The 22,289-nt window shown below is 47.8% G+C and overlaps 1 protein-coding gene across 1 annotated transcript; it reads right to left on the bottom strand.

Moving 5' to 3' along the window:
- Nucleotides 1-107: 107 nt before the first annotated feature.
- On the bottom strand, nucleotides 108-22,289 carry LOC114429120 (connector enhancer of kinase suppressor of ras 3-like). Its single transcript, XM_028397967.1, has 21 exons — nucleotides 22,105-22,289; nucleotides 13,286-13,449; nucleotides 11,608-11,810; nucleotides 10,835-10,922; nucleotides 9,573-9,614; nucleotides 8,418-8,537; nucleotides 8,082-8,141; nucleotides 7,942-8,010; nucleotides 7,694-7,843; nucleotides 6,857-6,987; nucleotides 6,598-6,779; nucleotides 6,439-6,519; nucleotides 5,915-6,214; nucleotides 3,090-3,262; nucleotides 2,121-2,194; nucleotides 1,913-1,984; nucleotides 1,757-1,812; nucleotides 1,589-1,656; nucleotides 963-1,167; nucleotides 704-876; nucleotides 108-632 (listed from the first exon to the last, which is right to left on the bottom strand). The coding sequence occupies exons 1-21, from the start codon at nucleotides 22,154-22,156 to the stop codon at nucleotides 474-476; spliced, it is 2,622 nt and encodes an 873-aa protein (XP_028253768.1). The 5' UTR covers nucleotides 22,157-22,289; the 3' UTR covers nucleotides 108-473.

Raw genomic sequence — 22,289 nt, forward strand, 5'->3', positions numbered from 1 at the left:
GATTTGGCGCCACCTTCAGGCCAAAGCAGAGATCGCTCAGTATGTTGTCAGTGTGTGACTAACCTCAGATTTATGTGGCTGATGTGCTGGAAAGTGGCTGAAAAAAACAAGGCAGTGCTTTTTGAGCATCTCTGTATTTTACTGCAGACTAAAACATACAGCAACAACGTAAATATTACTAACACCAAAAAACAGAAGTTAAAGAGAGCGTATTTGAACCATCCACACTGAAGAGGGGTTTGATTTGAGGAGTTGTAGTGTGGATACAAAACAAACAATGGCTGCCCTTCATCAGGTGTACCCTACATTAACATGCATCTGTGAAATGTTGAGCACTTCCTGTCATGGCGAGTCTGTTTTTTGTTGTAACCGCTGTGATGTCTCCATCAGTAAACCCACTTCCTGCTGCCACATGATAGCGCTCGCTGTGGACAGACCTCATACATCAGTGTTCAGTGTCGCCATGCACACGCTTAGGGTGCTAGTCGTGCAGCGCCCCCTGCTGCCTGGTTGCGTTGGCTGATGTCTTGCAGCAGGATGACGTTGGAGATCTTCCACTGCCTGTAAGCGGGTGCTGTGAGCGTGGGGTCGGTCAGGATCTGCTCCACCGCCAGCAGCTCAAACTCTTTGGCCTGAAAAAGTATTTTTTACTCAGGTACTGCAGCTGAAACCACGTTTGAGGTGTCTGTGTGTCTGATCTGACCTTTAATGTGCTGGTGAGGATGCGCAGCAGGTGCAGCTTCTCGTTGATGTGGTCGTTCCGACACCGCCGGACGAATGACGCCCTGAAGTCCTTGTGACCGGACCGTCCGATGGGAGACAAGCTGGTCGCCTTCAGGTGCTTGTAGAGAGACTCCATCTCATCAGGTGGCTTCTCTGGAAAGACAAAAAGAGTTTAGTGATCTTACAGATGCTGCGGCAGTTACCATGGTAACCAGATGCGGAGGCAAAGGGGTTCGCACCTTCACTGACCACCTCCTCCACGACCACCAGAGGGCAGGACGCTGTGTCCGGCCTGGGCCGGTCCAGCCAGGAGAGCCGCCTGTTGCTCTCAGTTCTTCTTGGTCTGTTCCTGGTCTCAGAGCTTCCCACTGAGGTGCTGCGGCTCCTGGTCACACCTGTCGGACTGTCGGAAAGGATGGAGGAGCAGGATGGAGACTCATCTCCCTGTGAGGAGGACAGAGCACGATACAGAAAGGTATTTATATTCTTAAACAAAATAAAGTGGACAACGAAATACGTCCTGATGTCACCAGCAGGTGGCAGCACCTGCCAGTTTATTTGGCGGTTGCTTCAAATGCTAGCATTGTGGCTAACAGGAGGCTGCTAGGTAACACACCATCCTCCACATCACTTTCAGCTTCACTGTCACAGCTGTCACTGCCTGTTAGCCAATGCTAGCCACTGTCACCGTCTCTATGGTTGGATGAGATGGAGCTATGCATGCTGGGAAATGTGTAAATATTATGTGATCATTTTAATCCTGCTTCACTGTCAGAGTTAAAGCTGACCTTATTATACTTTTAAAAAAAAGGAAGTGTTTCATTTCCTCTTTAATGTCACAGTTTCTGTGCCATGCAGCGCTCACATGTTCGGCATCCGCTGTGTCCGGCTGACACTCCTCACTGTCCTCATTACTGTCCTCGCTGTAACACTCTGGACGCACAAACAGAAAGAAACAGAGAAGGAGGTCAACATTAAAGGATGATGAGGAAGGAGACGTAAAAAAACGCTGAGCGGATGAGCGCCGTCTGACCTTCTCTGTTGACCTGCTCGCACTGTTTGGCTGCTTCTGATAGTTTACTGATCCACCTGCAGACACACAACAGTCACCACCATGCACAGCCATGACTCCCTGAGCTGAGTCTGCTGACGTGGGGCAGTAAATGTCTTCATGCATATAAATACTCACTTGTTCATCTCTTTGAAACTTTCTGCAGCCATTAAAATGGTGACAACGTGAGGGTGAGAGGCCGTGATGGCGCTGCAACAACATGACCCGTCATCTGCTCAGGTTAATCAGTTTGATCAGACACTGTGTGAAAGGTCAGTGTGTGTGTGTGTGTGTGTGTGTGTGTGAAGGAGCAGCTTGACCACACAAACAAACAAACATGGCGTACTGCTTCCTCCGGCTGTGTTTGGCTGCTTCGATGGTGAAGCCTGACAGGTGGATGAATCCTTCAGCTTTGTCGGCCTGCAGAGAAAAATAGCTGTTTAATACAGCCGTGTGTGTGTGTGTGTGTGTGTGTGTGTGTGTGTGTGTGTGTGGTAACTTGTATCACATCATAAGCACACGATAAGATAACAATTGACTTCCTGTGTTTAAAAATAGGCTTAAATAACTAGTCGAAGCTTGTTTAAGATTAAGATTAAGGGGTCTTACTTTATTCATCCCTGTGGGGAAATTAAACGTTAAACCATTGATAAAGTGTTTTTTAACTGTACATGTCAGCTCATGTTGGTGATTAGAGGGAGCACATCATAGATAATTATAGGAACGGTTTGAAGCTGCTGCTGGTTTGAGGTTTCCTCTTTGCTGTGATGACTGTGATAGTGTGAGACTGAGAAAACAATCTCACACCTAAAATGTGTCCGCCTGCAGCGCTGACGTTTATTTTATTCTAGTCCGATAATTGTTGAACAAACAGGATCATTGTTCTCCCTAAATGTTATATTGAGGTTGATGTTCCGGGTGTTGCAGCTCTGTGATGTCATGGAATTGCATAGACTGTGTATAAAGACGGGCGACATGACAGCTCCCTCTGGTGGCTGGCTGCAGTACAGGTCATAACCCCGACTCCTTGTTAGTGGGTCTGAAAGTACTCTGTGTTCAGATGGTCATTGATTTCCCATATGTTCATATTTAACACGTTTTTATTGGGTAAAAAAGGAGGAAGTAATATCAGTCACCAACCAATGGCGCAGCTAAGAAGTTAAAGCTGCAATATGACGCGATGGCGGCGCCTGTAGGCGAGATTTGTTTTGGCCTTTGTTGTGTTCGGTAGGTCTATGATGCTAACCAAGGGTCTAAATGTTGGTTTTGAAACGCCAAAGTGCCACATGTGGTGATATTGTGTCAGGTGTCTCACCGTCTGGTTGGTGTACCAGTAGAGGGCGCTCTTCTTCAGGACAAACCAGTATCTCTTCCATCTGCTTCCCAGGAAGCTGCGTCCATCCTTCCGGCGGTGCAGCCAGCCCTGACAGTCCACCACACCCAGATCTTTGACCGAAACCCGCCGCCGACTCATGGCTGCGGCGCCCCCTGCAGGACGGGAGGCAGAGTGCAGGCTGCAGGTTCAGTAAGCTTCATTTGTGCCAGAGAATTTACTCATTTTCTGAATCAGTTACATCCAGGATCAAAGACACAAAGGCCTGAGAGACATAGATTTACTTAGAATAAGACGACGCTTCAAACTCTGCCTGAGAATCTGTACATTTTTTTAAGTTTCCGCCTGTCAGTGACAAAGCAGTCGTTTGTACATCACTGGTTATAAACAGCAGATGGTAATAGTTCTGCATACGGCACTGCATCCTCTAAAACATCATGCTATGTCAATGAATGAATGAATTGATGTTGTGTTGTTTAAAATCTCTCCATCTCTAAGCAGCAATAAAACACCACAAACCCCTGAAGACGTCCTACCTGCAGTCTGGACGTCCGGCGGCTCGCTGTTTGTTTCCTGCTGTCAGATGAGGAACTGATGTGTCAGAGGCGCCGCTCAGGGCTTATATGTCAACCGGCAGCAGACCACAAAGTCAAAGTCGCACTAACACACAGACTCACCCCCGCTCCTTCCTGTTCCTCTGCACTCTGTTTCTCAGAAACTTCCTCTTCTTCAGAACATTAAAGGTTTTTTTTAGCTGATAATAATTCTTAAGCAGATGTTTGTCCTGCAGCGTCAGCACAGGGGAGAGGTTCAGTCTTTAAAAAGATAAATATTGACTTCCCTCTATTGCACCACTGAGGATGCACACTTGGTGGTGCTGTTGGCAGGGACTTGTTTTTGCTTCAGACTTGACTCACACAGTTATTTAGAATGAAAGGTGGAAACATGTAAAATATTGAAATCAATTGATCATTGGTCATTTTTAAAAAAACATGTGTAAAACTGGAAGCTTTCAAAATAAATTGCACTTTATTTGTATTTCCACAAGTTACAAAGCATCAGATTTACATGTGAAGAGTTAAAATAAGTGAGTCTTACAAACACAAGCTAACAGAAGAGGCTCACTTTATGAAGTTTGGCAAAACTTAACAAACGAGATCATCCACACCTGATGTGTCTCTTCTGCAGAACAGCGACCTCTGTGGCCACAAGTTGTCATCGCGGGAGGATGATACATCTCCCACGACTCTCCTCCTCTGCTTGGTGACAGTAGTAAGTGACTCAGTAAGTTCAGTTACAAAGAAAATCTCCAAAGTTTGCTAACATTAGCTAATATTAGCCGCCGCACGCTGCCGATCACATCAGGCCGAGTCAGAGTGCAGCAGTAAAACCCCTGAGTGTTCCAGCCACAGTGTCTGTTGTTGCATATTATTAACAGGAAACAACATAAAGCTCTGTTATATTTACACTCTTATAATCATCCTCTGTGTTGCATAATGTTTGGTTAGTATTAAGGCATCTTAACATCACTTAAAAACACTTGTTACAAAAGTTAAGGAGACTCGAGGAACTCCTCACGTTTGATCCATCAGGGGATCCAGCACGGCTCCCTGTGGAACACCTTCAACAACATTTTATAATATATATAAACCCACAGGAATTATTCAATGCAACTAATACCTGAAAACGTCTGCTTCTATAATGACACCTGAAGTATTAGACAGCAGATACAGTGATGGAAGCAGCAGGAATAACTCATATTTACTCAGTGAGCAGCAGGACGTGGGTGAAGTTCCACAAAGCTTAACACAAACGTTACAGGAATCCAGTTTGTACTGCAGTAGCTGGACATGTGTTAGTACATCAACACTGCTGAGAGGCTTCAGAAGTGTCTGGTAACAATGATGAGTATCATTCTGCTCATTACTTTATTAAAACTGCAAAATTCACACGTTATGAGTTAAATGTCTGATAAAAGAAACGTAAAAATCAGCTTATTTACAGTTTTGTGCAGACAAAATAAAAATAAACGTTTAAAGAGGCACAGCCGGCTCCTGGACAGGAAGAGGCGCTCTGACAGCTCAGAAACGCTGCACCACTGTTAAACCAGAAACACAAACACAGTGTGATCTTCAGACCTTGTTTTGGAATCAGATTTGTCTGTTATGTAATCCCATATAAACAAATAATCCAAAACCCAGCGAAAACGAAAACCAGCTTCATCTTCAGCAGATTCATGCCGCCATAAAGAGAAATGATGAGGTACGCTTACACAAGCTTTCTGTTACATAGGTAAAACCAGCTGATGTTCGGATGACGGTGAAAGAAGCCGTTCAGAACACGTGGTTAAATTCCAGCAGGTAAATAAACGTGAACATATCTGAGGCCTAAACACACACATTGTTTTTAGAGCTGTCCTGGTCGACTCTTTCCTTTGGTTTTGTTAGTGTGAAGGCACCAAACATGCAGCAGTACAGTAAGTATAAGTAAAGTAAGACGTTTCTGAGGAAATCCTCCCATTTTCAGCGCCAGGGGGCCAAGCATGGTTCCCTGAGGAACTCCTTCAAGTTTCTATCGACAGAAACATTAAATATACTGAGTTATTCAGGGAGGTTATGGAAGAACTGAAAGCTAAGATATGTAAGTGAGCATGTTCTGCCTTGACCTGCTGTGACCTGACACTTTAAAGCTATGACATGTCCGGTTCAGTCCAGTGATCTGTTTCAGTGTCTCTGCTGAACCCACCCAGAACACAAACCCTCCTCCAGGAGCCACATCAGAATGCTTCCCATCTCGTCCTCAGTGGCTGAGCAGCCTGAGGCGGGCGAGCCAGCCGCCGAGCAGCGACTTGGACTGTTTGTTCACGCCCTGAGGAGGAGAGGAGACCGCCGCGGATGAGGAGGCGGATGACTTCTTGGACGCCGCCTCCTGGTAAGGGATGGTGGAGCTGTTGTGCAGGTCGGCGCTGATGAAGCACTGGCTGCCTCTGATGTGGTCGACGCCGCGGACAGACGGGTGACCTCGGTACGGCAGCGGGAAACATGGCTCCTCCTCTGTGATGGTGCTGATTCGCTCGTTGCTCAGACACCTGTGCAGGATGTCCTGACCTGTTTGGAGACGAGGCGATTCATCAACTTAAAACACGACACACCGCCTCCTGACACGGTTCAGTCGATGCAGCCGCAGCTTTCAGAGTTAATGATCGACGAGGTAAATATTCGGAGCATGCAGCCGGCCTTTGGCAGTTTGTCCTCGACTGTTAATGAGGCAGACAGGCGGCCACTACTGATAACAGTCAGGCGACAGATGCTCGGCTGGTGGTGCAGCTTACCTTTCCTTCCCTGAGCTCCGGGCCTGGAGGACCGGTCAGACACAAGAGACTCCACCGGCATGGAGACGGGTCGAGGTTTACCTGTGGAGGAAATGCTCTTATCAAAATGTGTCTTTCTGATCAGACGTCCAGAAGGAAGGAAACACCACGTGCACTCACTGCGCGCAGACGGGCGCTGACGGAGGCGGACTGGGATGGGCTGGTTGAGCTCGGGTGGGGGGCCCACAGACAGCCTGTTGTCCTCGGTAACAGTGAAGCGCCGCCTCACATCTGCGTCTAGACTCGAGTTTGGAGACTTGGGACGCATTTTCACTCCTGGAGACACCTTTATGTCCCCGTCTCTGCAGGGAGAGAAGGACAGGCGGGGTGAGTTATTTAAATATCACTATTTAAAAGACGGGTCTAGTGGGGAACTCACAGCGGGATGTACGGCACTGCCGGAGGAGGAGGGATGTACAAATCCAAGATGGTCGACTTCCCTCTGTTCCCAGGAGCGTCTGAAGATTCCGGCTGTCGGGATCGGTAGAGACCCGGAGCCCCCTGAGAGGTCTGAGCAACCAAAGAGAGAACAGCAGATAACGGTTTATTATCAGACACGTGGACGTCTCTGCTAGCTTCCTCTGAAGGCTCCACAAACACAGACGCTTTGCTCAGTTTCTGCTTCGTCTGTGTTGCAACAACAGGCCTGAAAACGCAGCCAGGATCATCGCCTCTGCTGATTACACATCAGTTGACTGAATGAGGAAGACCTTTGAGCTGAGTGAAGGCCCTAAAGACTTCAGGTCTGTTTTGAAAGCTGAGATTAGAGACTCATCGGCCCAGATGCCTATCATCCCTACACACACACATCCTGGACCTCCATCAACACCGCCACCCTGGAAGTGGTTCACAGTCCTGTTATGTTGTGAGTCACCTTCCAAAGATGTCTGACATCAGCGCAGCCTGATGTTTGGAGCGTTTCCTACGACAGGAAAAGGGGAGAAAGGCTCCATTGTTCACCCACACACCTCCGCACAGCAGCAGACCGGGCGGCTGCTGCCAACAAACAACAAAGCTACTCTGACAGACGGGAAACCCACCAAGAGCAGCTTTATTTATACACCTGAGGATTCAAAATGGCCGCTCCTCTGCGTCTCTACCCTTCCTCCCTTCACAGCTATGACCACAAACATTCTGTCACATGAAGGAAAGTCCAAAGAGAAACAGCACCGTAGAGATCAGTCACTGTGACAGACGCACAGGTCAGCGAACTCACCTGCATGAGCGGCGGCCTCCAGCGCAGGTTCTTCAGCGGAGCAGGCGCGAAGCCGCCAGAAAATCCAGATGGCCTCTTCTTCACCATCAGGATGACGCCTCCAGACTCCGCCCTCAGCTTCTCCACCAGGTGCTTCAGCTGCCAGCCCACCTGTACCAACCAGAGACCAGAACCCTGAGCACCGCCCTGTCGGGTTCTTATTGTGTTCTTTGCAGCTATGACATGAAACTCTGCTGCTCCTGACTCACCACCGTCTGCCTGTTGACCTGAATGACTTCGTCTCCCGCGTGAATCCTCTGAGTTTTATCTGCAGGAGACTGAACAGAGAATCACACACACTGAGCGCTCACACCAGACACACAGCAGACACTGACGGCAGCACACTCACGTTCTCTGTCGTCCCGGTGATGACGTGAAGCCCGTCGTAGGTGGATTTGATGTAAATCCCCTGGAAGATGAGACAGAACGTATGGACTCAGTGTGTGACTCCTCCACAGAACCCTCCTGTGGGTCCTCTGTAATTCCTGGCCTGTGGTGTCTGTGGCTGTGTCTTTTTGGACTCACATCTGTGTCTGTTTGTGGACTCTGATGGTTCAGCACTAAAATACCTGTTAGTGTTTCTCGGGGGAAGCCGGCTTTTCTTTTCACAGCACTCGGTACTTATCTGACCGCTGATCAGGGTCTAACATGTAAATAATGGTGTGTGAGCGGCGCTGCAGCTCACCAGTCCCTCTCCGGACTTCACGTTGGTGATGTGAACCTCCTCCAGACAGGCCAGCTCGCTCTTTGAGGGGTCAGACGTCTCCTGGGCCGTCTTCTCACAGATGCCGTTCAGAGCTCGGGACTGAAACACACAATAAAAACCTTCAACTCACTGCTTTGTCTCATCCCATCTGTCCAAACTCAATAACTTATTGTGATTCTTCCTCACAGGATGCTGACTGGTCTCAAACCTCCTTGGTTCAACCTCAGGTAAACTCTTTATGTGCTTATTTCTACACATCCTGATGATGTTTGCATTACAGTTTAACAGTTTCTGAGTTCTGACTTCCAGGAAGTGGTCTTTGGCAGCATGGTGTCCTGCAGCTTTTCCCAGGCTGAAGCCGTTTGACCCTGACCTTTGACCTCTGAGTGGAAAAGTGAAACAACAGGCTGCTGATGCACGGCAGGATAAGACAGCTTCACACAAAGGCTCCTGGTAACATGGTGGTTCTGTTGTCCTGGGGCCTCCACAGACTGAAAGCAGCCCGGTATTATCATTACACTGACTAGACGCTCTGGCCTGAAGTCATGGGAGGCAGGGGGTGATCAGGAAAAACACAAACCGGCAGGAAATTACAAGTAAACCAGGAAAACATGCTCTCCTGCAGAGGTGATTGGTCCGGGCCCTCCTCTTCACTGTGTAAATATTAGTGCATGCTCATCTGTGCGAAGCTCAGCAGCCAATAACCATCGAGATGTTTGGGGACAGGAGGGGCAATAAACTCAGTCCAACCTGCCACCAGTGTATCCACGCTTTACCAGTTACCATGGTGACGCCTTGCTGCTTAAAGGTGAGCTACCAGCATTCCCTTTACATAACCTGTAGTCAGCTCCGTGTTTTACTGATGGATCAAACTACAGACCTAAGATCTCATTGATAAAACCTCAGAGGTCACAAGGTCACGAGAAAGTGAGAGCTCCTCATCAGATTCTGTGTTCTGACAGTAACAAACAGGAAATGTTATCTAAGACAGGAACTGGATGCTCCCACACACACACACTTAGAACATCATGGGACAGGAAGAGGAAATGTGTGTTTCGGTGACTGTGTACACGTGCTTTCGATTAGCTCCAAACCAGAGGGGAGAAAAAAAGGAGAAGCAGCAGCAGCGCTCACCACTTCCAGAATCTTCTCCTCCATCTCGTAAACAGTGCAGTCCTGCAATTAAAGACACACACAGACTCAGAGACGACGCACAACAACACCAAAACCTGAGACACGTCAGGAGCATCAATGCAGCTTCTGTGCTTTTATTTTGAAGAGAGGCCGTGACTGAGGCTGATTATGAGAGGAAATTAGGAAAACAGCGTCACATGACTGAGATAATTCAGTGCTGTGAGCGAGCAGAACGGGGGTGTCAGGTGGAGACAGATGATGTCTGGGTTTCTTCTGATCGGAGCGGTCGCAAACATTTAGAGAACTAATATAATAAAAATGAAACTTTGAGGTTTGGTTGGTGGCTCCTCAAAGAATTTGATCTCAGTTTTTGGACTATAATTGATTATTACAGAAGGTTTCAGATCAGTTAACTCTTTTAGTGTCTTTACTGATCTTCTGCTTTTTGAAAGACGTTCCTTTGCTTGCGTCTCGTCTGTTGCAGGCCAGCCCGAGCTCCTCGGGACAGGGAGAGAAAGGAACCAGCGGGAAAACAAATATTTGAGAAATGACAGTCTACAGGAGAGTGAAACCAGAGGGAGGAGACACTGAGAGGATTCCTCCTGCGGTCACAGAAATAACAGCTCCCAGCAAGCGGGCTGACAGGATGATTGCACCACAGTGCGGCTGGGCGACGCCTCCGCTCAGCAGAGGCGCTCTGCAGCCCGCCACGGTGTGTTTGAAACACGACCTACTGCAACATCTCTGTAACTTCGAAACAAAACGATGTCCCACCTGAGGTCTCATACCTCTGACTGTCTCGCCTTCAGAATACAAATGTAGGCAAGAGGGAATTTTCCAGAACTCTGACTTTAATCTGAGAATTCTGGTGACTGTTGTCTTTGTGATGCGTCTGATTGATTCCTCGTCCTCGCCAATATTTCTTTGACTTGTGTTTTAATGTGTGTACGACCTGAACTCGTTGTCAGGTCGTACACACATGTGCTTTCTGCTTTGATTTCACGTGATCCTGATGTACAAATCTGTCAGAATCAAACCAAACAAACTCTTTTTGTTCTTGTTTGTTTTTGTTTAAATCAGAAATCCATCATCAAAGTTCTTTGAACGTGTAAACAGACACTATCTGGTCATGATCATCATCATCAAAGCTGGAACATAACCAGGCCCAGATGTGGTGAGGGTTCAGTTCACGGCCTCCTCTCTGCTCTTAATACTTCACACATCACAGATTTCAGACTCGGAGATAGCGGAGCATCGCTGACCTTCTGGACGGTGGAGGTGAGCTCCAGACACAGCTGGATGATTCTGCTCTTGGTGGAGGTGAAGTCGTTGGCGCTCGTCAGAGGAGTCCTGAAGAAAAACACACCAAATATGAGAGGTATGCAGAATTTATGATTTGATGCTGCTCCAGGTGTTTGATCTGACACACATTAGATGTAGGGCCAGTGTGTGTCTGTGTCTAACAGCTGCAGTGAAGCTGGAATGTTCTTCAAGTTGCTACAAGCCGAGAAGCAGCTCCGAGCAGCGGGAGGATCGCTCCGACAGCTGACTGAACATGGACAGCAGCTAATATCTGCTGTTCAAAGCTCACAGTCCGTCATCAACACGTGTGTTACTCATATTCATATCACACTAAAATATCTCAGAAACAGAGGTTACATTGGCTGCAGCTCGTTCACACCTGGTCATCCAGTTAACCTTTTCAGCAGCCAATCAGATCGCACAGACCCCTCTCTCTCTCTCTCTCTCTACGAGGCCGTAAAGCCTCTTTAACAGCCGTCCAGCACCTTCACTGGGCGCTGTGGAGGTTCAGGGAGAAACCTGGAAGGAATGCAGCAGCTCACAATCCAGCTCCGCTCCTGAAGCGATGCTTCATTTATCAGGCACCAAGAGCCACGCACCAAGCTGAGCGCCGTTTATGAGTTTATGACTGACACTTTAATAAAACCAGGATTACATCTGTGTACAGTAAGACGCTCTTGGCGTGATGCGGGCGCTTCATGTGCAGTTTGCTGCCTGTATGGGGTGCGTGTACCTGTCCAGCCAGGCCAGCAGACTCTTGGCAGCTCCGATCAGCTCCACCACAGCAGTGAGGAATTCGTTGGTGGGCTGATGGGAGTTTTTGTTGTGGTAGGCGGGGTTCTTCCTGCGCTGCGACACGGCGATGCTCAGGCTGTGATGCGCCGCCCTCATCTGCCCCACCAGAGTCTTTAGGTTGTCTGACTCCACGCCGTAATTCTAGAAAAAAACAGATTACATACATCACTATACATCATGCAGATGATAACGCTTGTCTCTGAAAGGACCTGTGATGTACTGCGTGGACGCACTGGCTGTCCCTGAGGCGGCTCAGATGTTTGAGGCGTCATGACGCTCAGAAAACATCTGACAGGCACACTGCTGACACCTGGCCTCACGGTTCAGGTAAAGCTTCCACATTAAAGTGACAGGAGCTCACTGAGCACTGCAGACCTGTCAGTCAGGGGAGAGGGGAGAGACTGTTGGTGTGTGTGTGTGTGTGTGTGTGTGTGTGTATACACACACTAAACCACCTTTAAACCATTAAAGATCAGCAATTAAAGATATTTTATGGAAAACTGGTCATCCGGCGGCCTGATGGAACAAAACTGCAGCTTCCTCTGCAGGCTGTGTGTGTGTGTGTGTGTGTGTGTGTGTGTGTGTGTGTCAGGGGAAGGGGGGGGGGGTCTCTGACAGGTGGGCGGGGTCACATCTGTTTCCTGCTCCACACCAGAGAGCAGTAAACTTTGCAGAAAATATCCAGCACACATCACTTGACCTTCAATTCAGCGCGACAGGAAGCTGCTGCCTGAAACACTCGAGCTGCTCCAGGAACGCTTTGTTCCAGCATGATGTCACCATCATCCATGTTCCTCCGGAGTTTCAGTGATCCTGTCGTGAATCAATCTGAAGCCTCCGTCCAAACGTTATCTCCCTGTTGTCACATAATCTGACTTCAACAACCCTGACACAGAATAAATGATTCACAGCTCCAACAGCTTAACAGCAGTGCTGATGGGTCTGTGCTGTGGTCAGTGGGCCTTTATCCCCCCCTGTTTGTTTGCAGGATCCCATTCAGTGCATTGGCACCATGAACACTCAGCACCGACTGTAAATCCTCCTTTTGAGCCAGACACAGACAGTCAGAGCTCATAAACAGCTGACCGGGGGGCTCTGTCAGGGCCTCACAACTTCAACCAGAACTTTCACAGCTCAAAGGAGCGTTTTGTTCACAGGATGACTGAGAATGATCTAAAATCTGAAGAAATTCTCATTTCTTTCGTTGAAAAAGCACAAAATGTACAGTGTACAGTAGAAGCAGCGCCGACTTTCTGTCTGAAACAACAGCACGCCGGGAACTAACCCAGAAAACAACTGGTTGGTTGTTGATGTGAACGTCTCAGAGGACGCTAGGACAGATCAGTGTGTGTGTTATCCAAACTCCTCACAGTATTTAACAGCCACTGCACACACTCGTGTTTATCACCAAGCATCTCAGACCTGCTGCAGCAAACACAGGATTAAATGAGGAGGCCGGAGCTGGGGGGGGGGCATCTGAAATGATGTCATCTGCGAAGAAACGAGCCGTGATGATTGAATCTGAAGAACTGTATTGACTGAAACAAAGCTAACCAGTCGGAGGTTGAAAGGATCAAAGTTCCTGCTCCACATGTGCTGCTTTGTAGGTCACCTACCAAGGCACAGAGCAGATCCACGGCCTCCAGCACCAGCTCCTGGTGTCCGACCCGTGTCACGCCCAGAGACAGCAGCTCCTGGTGGGACATCCGGAGCAGCTTCTCCCCGTCCACCTGCTGCCGCTGGAAGGATGGGATGTACTGCTGCAGGCTGTCATCCAGACCTGAGGCACAGACACAGGGGAGTTGTTATTTCATTATGCTAATCTGAACAGTGTGACCTGCTTCCTGTCAGAAAGTACCACCTCAGGGTCCCCAGGATCACAGAAGGTCTCCAAACTGAAATGCTTTCATTTATCAACAACAGCCTCATAAAACAAATGAAATACATGAAAGTAAATCAAATAAACAATAAAATAAGATCTGATGTCTCCATCTCTTTCCGTCTGGCAGGATCCCGCCTTCATCCCCCCGACCTCATGTGATTTTCAGCGAGACACTGCCAGCTTTGGCGGCGCCACTCTGTGCCTGACCCTGAACTCTGACCTCCGACCTTTCTCAGCAGCAAGGGACGGGATAAAAGAGTTCTCACTGCTGGATCAAAGCGTGAGACATCGAGCACCATTTACATGTCCTGACACACATCGGGTGTCGATGCAGTGTGAGGATGTTTTTTTGAGATTCATAAGGAAACAAATGACCCCAGAACCTGTAGAACACCATAAAGGGTGGTTGGGATATACGCTCTCTGAGTGTCTTTGAATGCATCATGAGGCAGCTTAGATATTCTCATCGAGCATCGAGACTCACAAAGTTCTGCGTGTTGTTCTAGAAGACTTCATCATTAATCATTGTTTGTCAAGGGTTTTAATTTGAGCCTAAACAAACAAACGTACTCAGATTACTTTCACTCTCCTCGCTGAATCCTGGTGTCTATAAGGAGCCGTGTAAACGCAGAGGTGTCACATCAGCACTTAGTTAAGCAGGAATGTTCCCGCCCTCGACCATCTGTCCTCCTTCGTGTCCCTCTGAAGACAAACAGGAGTCTTTGATGACCACATGCAGAGGCAGTTGTTTTCTCCTCACACCAGCTCAGGCATTTGCTTGGCCACTTGCTGATCCAACTTGTCGCCCAGTGCTTGGCATCATCTGCCATTTGGTGGAAGCTCGTGTGCTGAAGCGCTCTCGGACTAATGTGTATTTTTAGATGCCAAAGTCTCGGCAGCCCTAAGTGACACAATCCAGTGTGTACAAATATGAATGAACTGCGTTCTGCTGCAGCAGACGATCGGCCAGAAATGTGTACTTTAATAAAACTAGTGTTGTATCTGGTAACAACAGATAAAACACTAGTTTTCTACAAAACAGCTGCAAATGAGGAATATGAGGAAAATAAACACGAGCTTTTCAAATGTCCCTGCAGACCAAAACAAAGTGACTTTGGTCCACATGTAGGACGCAGGCCCCATATTGGGCAGCCCTTTTGTAGCTGAAGTGTCAGTGAGGTGTGAACTTTTCCACCCGGATTCACTTTCAGCTGCCCGTTAAATGTTTAAATTGATCTTGATGAGGAGGCAACAAAAAGAGGAAACAGACATTTTGACAGTTTTCACTTCCATCAGTGTGGATTCCTGGTTGTCCTGAGGAGTGCAGGGTGTTTTCTTTGTTAGATCAACACTTTGAAATTAAATTAAGAATTTTATGCAAATTGATTTACAACCTTAGATTTAGTGGGAACATCTCACGTGATGCTTTCAGGGACCATTGTTTTATCTTTTAAGCCTACTGCTTCACTGTGGCTTCGGTTTTTTGGCGTCTGTCGAGCTGCTGTGACAAACGAGTGGTCGGTGTCAGAAAACGTGTTCCTGCTCCTGTTCCTGGAAAGACGCCCAGTTGTGAGACTTTCACAATATTTCCAGCTTCCAGAGGAATATTGCTGCCCCTCCCTGCCTGGAACACACACACCGGCTGAGTCTGAAACGCTAAACATACTTCTAACACCCCCCCTCCCTTTCGCTGGACAACAGTTGACGAGTTTGTGGTCACCAGGAATGTGTTGGCGACAGCCTGGATCACATTACTGTCACCCGAGGAGGCCGATAATCTCTCTGCTGCACAGCAGGGTCGGCTAAATGTCACGCGACGGCCAAATAATCACCTGCTAATGAAAGCGTGGCAGCACGGCGGCCTCCCTGCAGAGCACGCTGCATCTTAACATGCTGGCATGAGCTTCAGCTAAGCCTCTACATGTGATTATTACCTCAAGACACGCAGGAATATCCTGAAAATATCAGCTACAGCTAAGACGCTGCTGCTGCTGCTGCTGAGACATTTTTCTCATTCTGCATGTCGTTATCGGGTTTGGCTCTCGGCCCAAACTCTCAACAAGCCGCTTCAAACTTGTGGCAGACAGTGAGAAGAATCACCACGGATCATGAAATACTGCTGGGTGGTTCCTGGCTGCAGAGCTGCTTCTCAGGCAGCACAAATAATCAGAAACAGCAGTCACAACTGCAGGAAAACAACCGACACATGTTTCATGCTTCACTCTGTGTTTGTGTCGCCTCGTCACCAGTCTGTCAGTGAGGGAAGAGCAGATCGGTTCAGGTATTTTTGAAACGATTCTTGACTTTAATAGAGCTTTTTACAGTGCAATGCACTAAGATCAAGTTCAGACTCTGATAAAATATTCACAGTTTGTCCTGAGGATCCACTTTCCAAGCAGGTGAGAGGAAGTTGGACACACGTCCTGAGGCTGGCAGCAGATCAGCCAATGAATCCACCTCAGTCTCTAAGACCCCGTTCACACTGGGGAAATCAGTCGGGCTAGAGCGGGATTCGGGTCGTATCTGGATATATCCGGATAGACCTCGATCCATCTCTAGGAGGTGGATCTAACCGGATTGGCTTACATCTGGCTCAGGTCTGAACGCAAATCCTGCTAGCGTTATGATACTTCTGATTCACGGGGACAGTGTCCGGGTCAAGTACAAAAGCCGTATGTGAACTACGACAGCTTTGCCCCGAGTTTATTTTCAACAAGGCTACCGTGGCCTGAACAGATTCTGTATATTACGAGGTGCCACCTAGTGGTTTGGAGGACAACAAACAAGCTGGGTTAATTATTAAATTTAACCTCATTTCTGTGTTACTGTATCGCCCCCAGCAGCCTGCTGTCCTGCGGCTCCTTTCAAACCTTCCTGTTTGTTGACAGAATAGATTTGACTCCAACATAAAAGCCTGTTGGCGTCTGACCAAAGTGCACGCTGATAACTTTCTGTGCAAATTCCAGGTCTTGTGCATGCCTGATGTTTTTACAGTGTACCGAGAGAGGCCCAGATTTCCAGAGTTTGCTTTAGTCAGAGGTGTAGCAGGAGTCCATTTCTCCGTCTGTGTGTTTGCAGACGTCTCTGAGCCTCTGTCCTCCTGTCAGTCAGCCGTCACTGGCTGTGTACCGAGCGGCTGAAGCAGCAGCAGCTCACGGTGGGAAAGTTTCACTAAAACTACGGCAACAGCAAAGCAACAGGTTGAGGGTCTCCAACACCATGAACCCCTCACAGCCAGACAATCCTCTGGGCGGGCCAGCCATGCAGCAATGAGGCTCTCATTTGTTACGCAGATACTACTTGATCATTTCTGACTGATTTCTGCTGAATATTTCATAATCAGCATCCAGCAACACATATATACAGACAGGTGAACCTGCAGTCATGTGTTGTATGTGCTACTCTCTACAACAACTAGAGCCAGCAGCCATAGACAAACATGTCAGTCAACCTCTAATCATAATGTGGCCCTCATCATCAGGTTCTAAGTGTACTAACAGCAGTGTAAGGAGCGGGCCAGGACTCGGGTGGAGCCGGGCACAGCCGGAGCCTCCAGGCTGAGCTGCTTACAGAAAGCCTCTGTGCTACCTTCAGTGTGCGCTCGCTTTGAGACGAGGCCTCATCAGAAAACCTCAGATTCAAAATCACATGACAGCGTCGGAAATCTGCTGAATTTCTGACCTGACAAAGTATTTATGAGGACCGCTGATGACACAGCGGGTTAGTCCGTCCGTCTCCAGTCAGCATGTGAGGAGGTCAATAAAAACAAGCTTCAGGCGAAACTGCAGCTGCTCATAAACAGTCGTCCAGTTAATCATTGGTCAGAAAGATCAAGACAAACATGGCGTGGAGACTCTTTCATTTCATTCAATAAGTCACATTTTTTCTTTATTACTTCACGTGATCTAAGGGGAAAATACTGTTTAACGTTATTTTGAAGAATTAAGAGAACCCTGCAGTGAGAACATCAGATTCACACTCTAACATCCAGAAAGGATTTCAGATTTTTGTTCTGCAAATTTCTAGTCCTGCTTGAACTCGGCGGGGTCATTCTAACAGACGACACGTGTTACATTGTGGACGCACAAAGATGGAGTTTGGACCCGACACTCCCCAACTGTGGGGGGGACTGCCTCCATCACAACAGGACGAGGGTGGAGAGCAGCAAGGCTATTCATAGCTTTACTGGGCCTCTGTCAAACACACACACACACACACACACACACACACACAGACCATTCATCTTGGTGGTGTGAGGCAGCGGGGGGGGGCGTTGAAGAGGAAAAAGGATTTCCTTGAGCGAGCTGCAGTCTAATAAAAGTGAACAAACAGGAGTTCACTGTGTGGCAGCAGGACTGTGGTGCAAAGATACTTTAAAGTATTTAAATGTAAAGTTGGCCCAGTCGCCCAGGGAGGGATCTCCTGCTGTGTTGTGCAAGGTTCACCTGAGAAGTGTGTCACGTTTACGTCCCTGTAAGCCGGACTGGGAGCTGATAGACGTCCCTGACTGACACACACTTTAAGGTGAAGCAGTCCTGCACTGAACAGGCTTTAACCCAGACGTTTGGAGAGCTGTATGTTGGACCAGTGACCCTCCACACTCCTGGCCGGCCCCTCAGAAGCGACTAGAAGAAAAGCAGGAAGAGGCGCTCAGCGGAGAGAATCTGGCTGTTTCCTGTGATTCACTGTGTTCACTCAGTGAACTCAGTTTCACTGATAAGACCAACAGCAAGGAAAGAAGCACGTCTTCAACCAGCAGCATCAGCACTTCTCCAGGCAGAGCGTCACTCCTCAGCAGCCACACGGCAACACAAAGTCCTGCACCATCATGGCTACAAGCACAGAGAAGTCAGACAGTCAGGAGGACAGAAGCTCTACAGAAGCCATGCTGGACTCACATGTGACTGCTGGTCACATGTGAGTCCAGCATGGCTTCCAAGTTACCCTGAGAAATTCAGATTTGTTTGTTTGTTTTTGTTGATGATGCATTCGAGGACCATCCTTTCAGTTTAGTAACATCAGATCAGTCCTGAGCTTCGCCCTCCTCTTCCTCCCATCGGATGCTGCTTGGCCAAAATAAACCAGGCTTTTCTTTCTTAATAGAGAATTATGGAGAGCAGCCAGAGCTCTGCATCATTGTGCTTTCAGCTGGAGGAATTTTATCTGAACAGCAACCTTCCTGCCTGAGCTTTGTGTTTTGAGATGAAGGAAGAAGGCTCTGAATAGACATTATGTTAATGATCCCAAACAACAAACGGTTTAGGCCCCGTTCACACTGGAGAAAGTCATTCCAGCTAGAGCAGGATTGAGCCCAGACAGCCTTTAACCTGGATGCGTTCAGACCTATTTTCAAATATGGCTAGCACACACTTGTGTCCGCACTCAATCCAGCTTCATCCAGCGTGTTTGCTGTTCTCCAAACCACTAGGTGGCGCCTCGTAATATACCGAGTCCGTGCACGCCACGGTAGGACCGCGTGTGCGCATGCGTTTTTTGTCCCGTGTCGCGCCCCGTAAACCGGAAGTAGCTAGATCCACCTCTCGTGGGTGGATCTAGCCGGATTGAAATCAAACTGGATACAGCCGGATTCGAGGTGTTCACACTCAGAAAAAAACACATCTGGATTGATCTGGATGCGGCCGAAGCCTGCTTAAGCCACATTTTTTCCCCCAGTGTGAACGGGGTAATCACATTTTTGTCTTTGGTTTGAACTGAGCGCAGAAATACGTCACAGCTCCCAAAGAGCTCCTTGATGTGTCAGAGTTAGAGCAGAGCCAGTGCTGAGGACCAGGACCAGGATCAGGACCAGGATCAGGACCAGGATCAGCGGAAGAAAAGCAGTAATAGTAACTCCACCATTCCATCTTCCCTGTCCTGACCCATGTAGAACCTCACTGATTCTTCCTGAAGTTGAAGGATCATCAGTTTGGCCATAATGTCTGAGAGGTTCTCTCACCAGCTGGATTGAATCCAAACAGGCAACATAACAGAAACTCTGTGGTTTTCCTCGGTAAGGAGGATCTGAAGTGCAGGTGAGGAGGTTTGCATCGGGCTGGTTGTTTGTTCAGTGGGAGGAGAATCTCTCAACTGTCACCTGAGAACACTGTCACAGCCCGGTGTAGCCCAGCCGGCAGAGCAAGGCACTATCAGGGTGAGGGTGAGAGACCCACAGACACCGAGACGTAATGTTTCAGCCTGTCGTCATGTAAGCCGCGATGTGTAGCTACACCTGTCAGAGCAACAGAATGTGGATCTGTCTGAACATGCTGAGGGCAATCCGCATGTGTTTACCTCCGAGCCGCGGCTGACAGATCCAGTAATGTCACATTGATATTAGGGCAAAAATATTCATCTTAACGAATGATTCCTAAAGCTCACGTTGGCCTCCATCAGCCATATTTAGCAAGCTCAATTAAAGAATGTATTATAGTATCTGGAAACTGGAGCTTTGCAGAGCAGATGTTTAGCTAAAGTGCACACCATAAAGAAACATCATGTAAGTCAAATAATATGAAAACTGGACAAACAGCAGGATGAAAACAATCAGTGTCGTCATCACGGTGGTCGGCTGGAGCAGCTCAGACAAAAAGGAGGATTTTAAGGTGACGGACTGAGCCTGAGAGAAAACACACACAGATACACACCCCGCACACCCTGACCGCCCACAGCCGGAGGCAGCGGCCCGCGCAGCACTCAGTAAATACTACAGCAGGATCTGACAAATGGCATCACAACGCTGAGTGTGTCTTTAACGTGGCACAAAGCAAACATGTCTCACCATCATGAATCCACACAGAAAACAGACCCACACACACACACACACACACACACACACACACACACACACACACGTTTTATCCTGTTAGGGTACAGCTTGATTTAAAAAACAAAAACTCCTGATTTCAGGTCATGTGACTAACACCTGTGTGAGTGTGTGTGTGTGTGTGTGTGTGTGTGTCAGCCTTTTCATGCAGAACAGTGTGACAGTCAGATCTGCATTAACGGCACCTTTCCAGCAGCCTTTTGATCCTCCACACGGCAGGAGGTCGACCTCTGTCAGGAGCTGCCATTGTGTGTGTGTGTGTGTGTGTGTGTGTGTGTGTGTGTGTGTGTGTGTGTGTGTGTGTGTCTTCACTGTGCACAGCACTGCATTGTCTCTGCTGCTGAGTGCATTGGTATGCATGTGTGTGTGTGTGTGCTGACATGGAACAAACTGGGCTGAATGGTTGCCCGCTTTCTCACAACAATAAATCCTCACTCAGGGACGCACGCTGACTGTCAGAGCTCCACAATCAAACACTTACACTTACAGCATCTGGCCTCAAAGGGAAACACAACAGCTGGAACATCAGGTCTGAGTTCCTGGGTGCAAATATAGTTTTTCTGGGGGAAAACATCTGTATAGTAAAGTAGGCAACTGTGGATCTTTGTTTTCATACAAATATTCAGCAAAAAGATATTTTTCATTTATGTTTTGCTAAATCTGACAATGGCTGCTGAGCGTTTAGTTAAAATGTCCCCGTGTCGTGGCTGCAGAATTGTCAGGATGACAGAACAGTATAAAAACACAAGCCTGGTGTAATATGCTTTCAGCTGATCTGGTTCCTGTACGCACAAAAACACTCATTTTAAGAGCTTCTGGAGCATCTTGCACATCTTTCAGGGAATTTGGCACCTCAACTGTTTAAATAAAAGAAACTGTGGCTTATTTAAGGAACAGCTCTTCATCGAGCTGATCACTTTACAGTCGATCTGTTAACTGGTCCTACCTGTTTATTACTTAACACAATGTGAAGATGAACATTTGGCTCAAAGTTGTGTCTGTGTGGCTCTGTGGAGGACACACACACACACACACACCCTGTGTGCTGGATACTGAATGTTCCAGGCTCCATTGTGGGTCAGATGTGTGCTCTTTATCTTCAAATTCTGCTGATGTTACACATCTGTGTTTGGACAGAACTACTAACAACAACAAAACAGAAATGTTTCCGGGGGAAACCCAAAAAGCGGCGGAGCAGGCAGGACTAGAAATCAAAAAGAAATCAACTTTCTGTTCACTCTCATACACAACTGAAGAGTACGGGAGACCTCAGCGACACAACTGTACGACAACAAGTGATTCCTAACCACATGTGTTTGTGTTGCTCTTGTATTGGTGCTATAAAGGAGTAAAGAAAACACATCCTCTGCGACCCAGAGTCCAAAAACAACTCCGAAACTGACTTTTAAAAAACAGGAACTCTCATTTTAATCAGCCGGGGAGATTCATATTTATATGTAGCTGCTTCTGTAAAGTAAAACCCAACAAAATGTCCAAGTAACTTAAACAACTTCCTTAAATATTACAATGATGCTTTGAGCACTTTCGACCACAAAAACACAGAATATAATAATATAATAAAATACAGCATATAATAAAACACAGCATATAATAAAACACAGTATATAATGAGTTTGTTTAAAATGCTAACAGGTCCACAAAGGACCGTTACCTCCCTCCAAAAAGTGACCCATAGGAGAAGGCTGGGTCTCACTATTTGGCAGCCTTACCTTTCATCCAGTCCACCACTTGTTGCGGGCTCCACTTGCTCACAGCCTCCATTCCTCCGGCCGGTGTCTGAGGTTTCAGTCCCAGTGAAGCGCACCGTTAAGCGGACATGATGAAGGACAGATCCGCTACAGGACAGAGACAGACGGGACACACCACCTGACGGTCCGCCGCTCGCTCGCTCACT

This window comes from Parambassis ranga, chromosome 24 (genome assembly GCF_900634625.1).
Source record: "Parambassis ranga chromosome 24, fParRan2.1, whole genome shotgun sequence".
Classification (NCBI taxonomy): domain Eukaryota; kingdom Metazoa; phylum Chordata; class Actinopteri; family Ambassidae; genus Parambassis; species Parambassis ranga.

Bases quoted from the DNA above. Each gene is read 5' to 3' on its own strand.
- LOC114429120 (XM_028397967.1), bottom strand. From the start codon at position 22,156: ATGGAGGCTGTGAGCAAGTGGAGCCCGCAACAAGTGGTGGACTGGATG. The intron at 6,780-6,856 runs GTGAGTTCCCCA...CTCTCCCTGCAG, and splicing joins GCAGTGCCGTACATCCCGCT to AGACGGGGACATAAAGGTGT. The intron at 633-703 runs GTCAGATCAGAC...ATACTTTTTCAG, and splicing joins TCCTCACCAGCACATTAAAG to GCCAAAGAGTTTGAGCTGCT.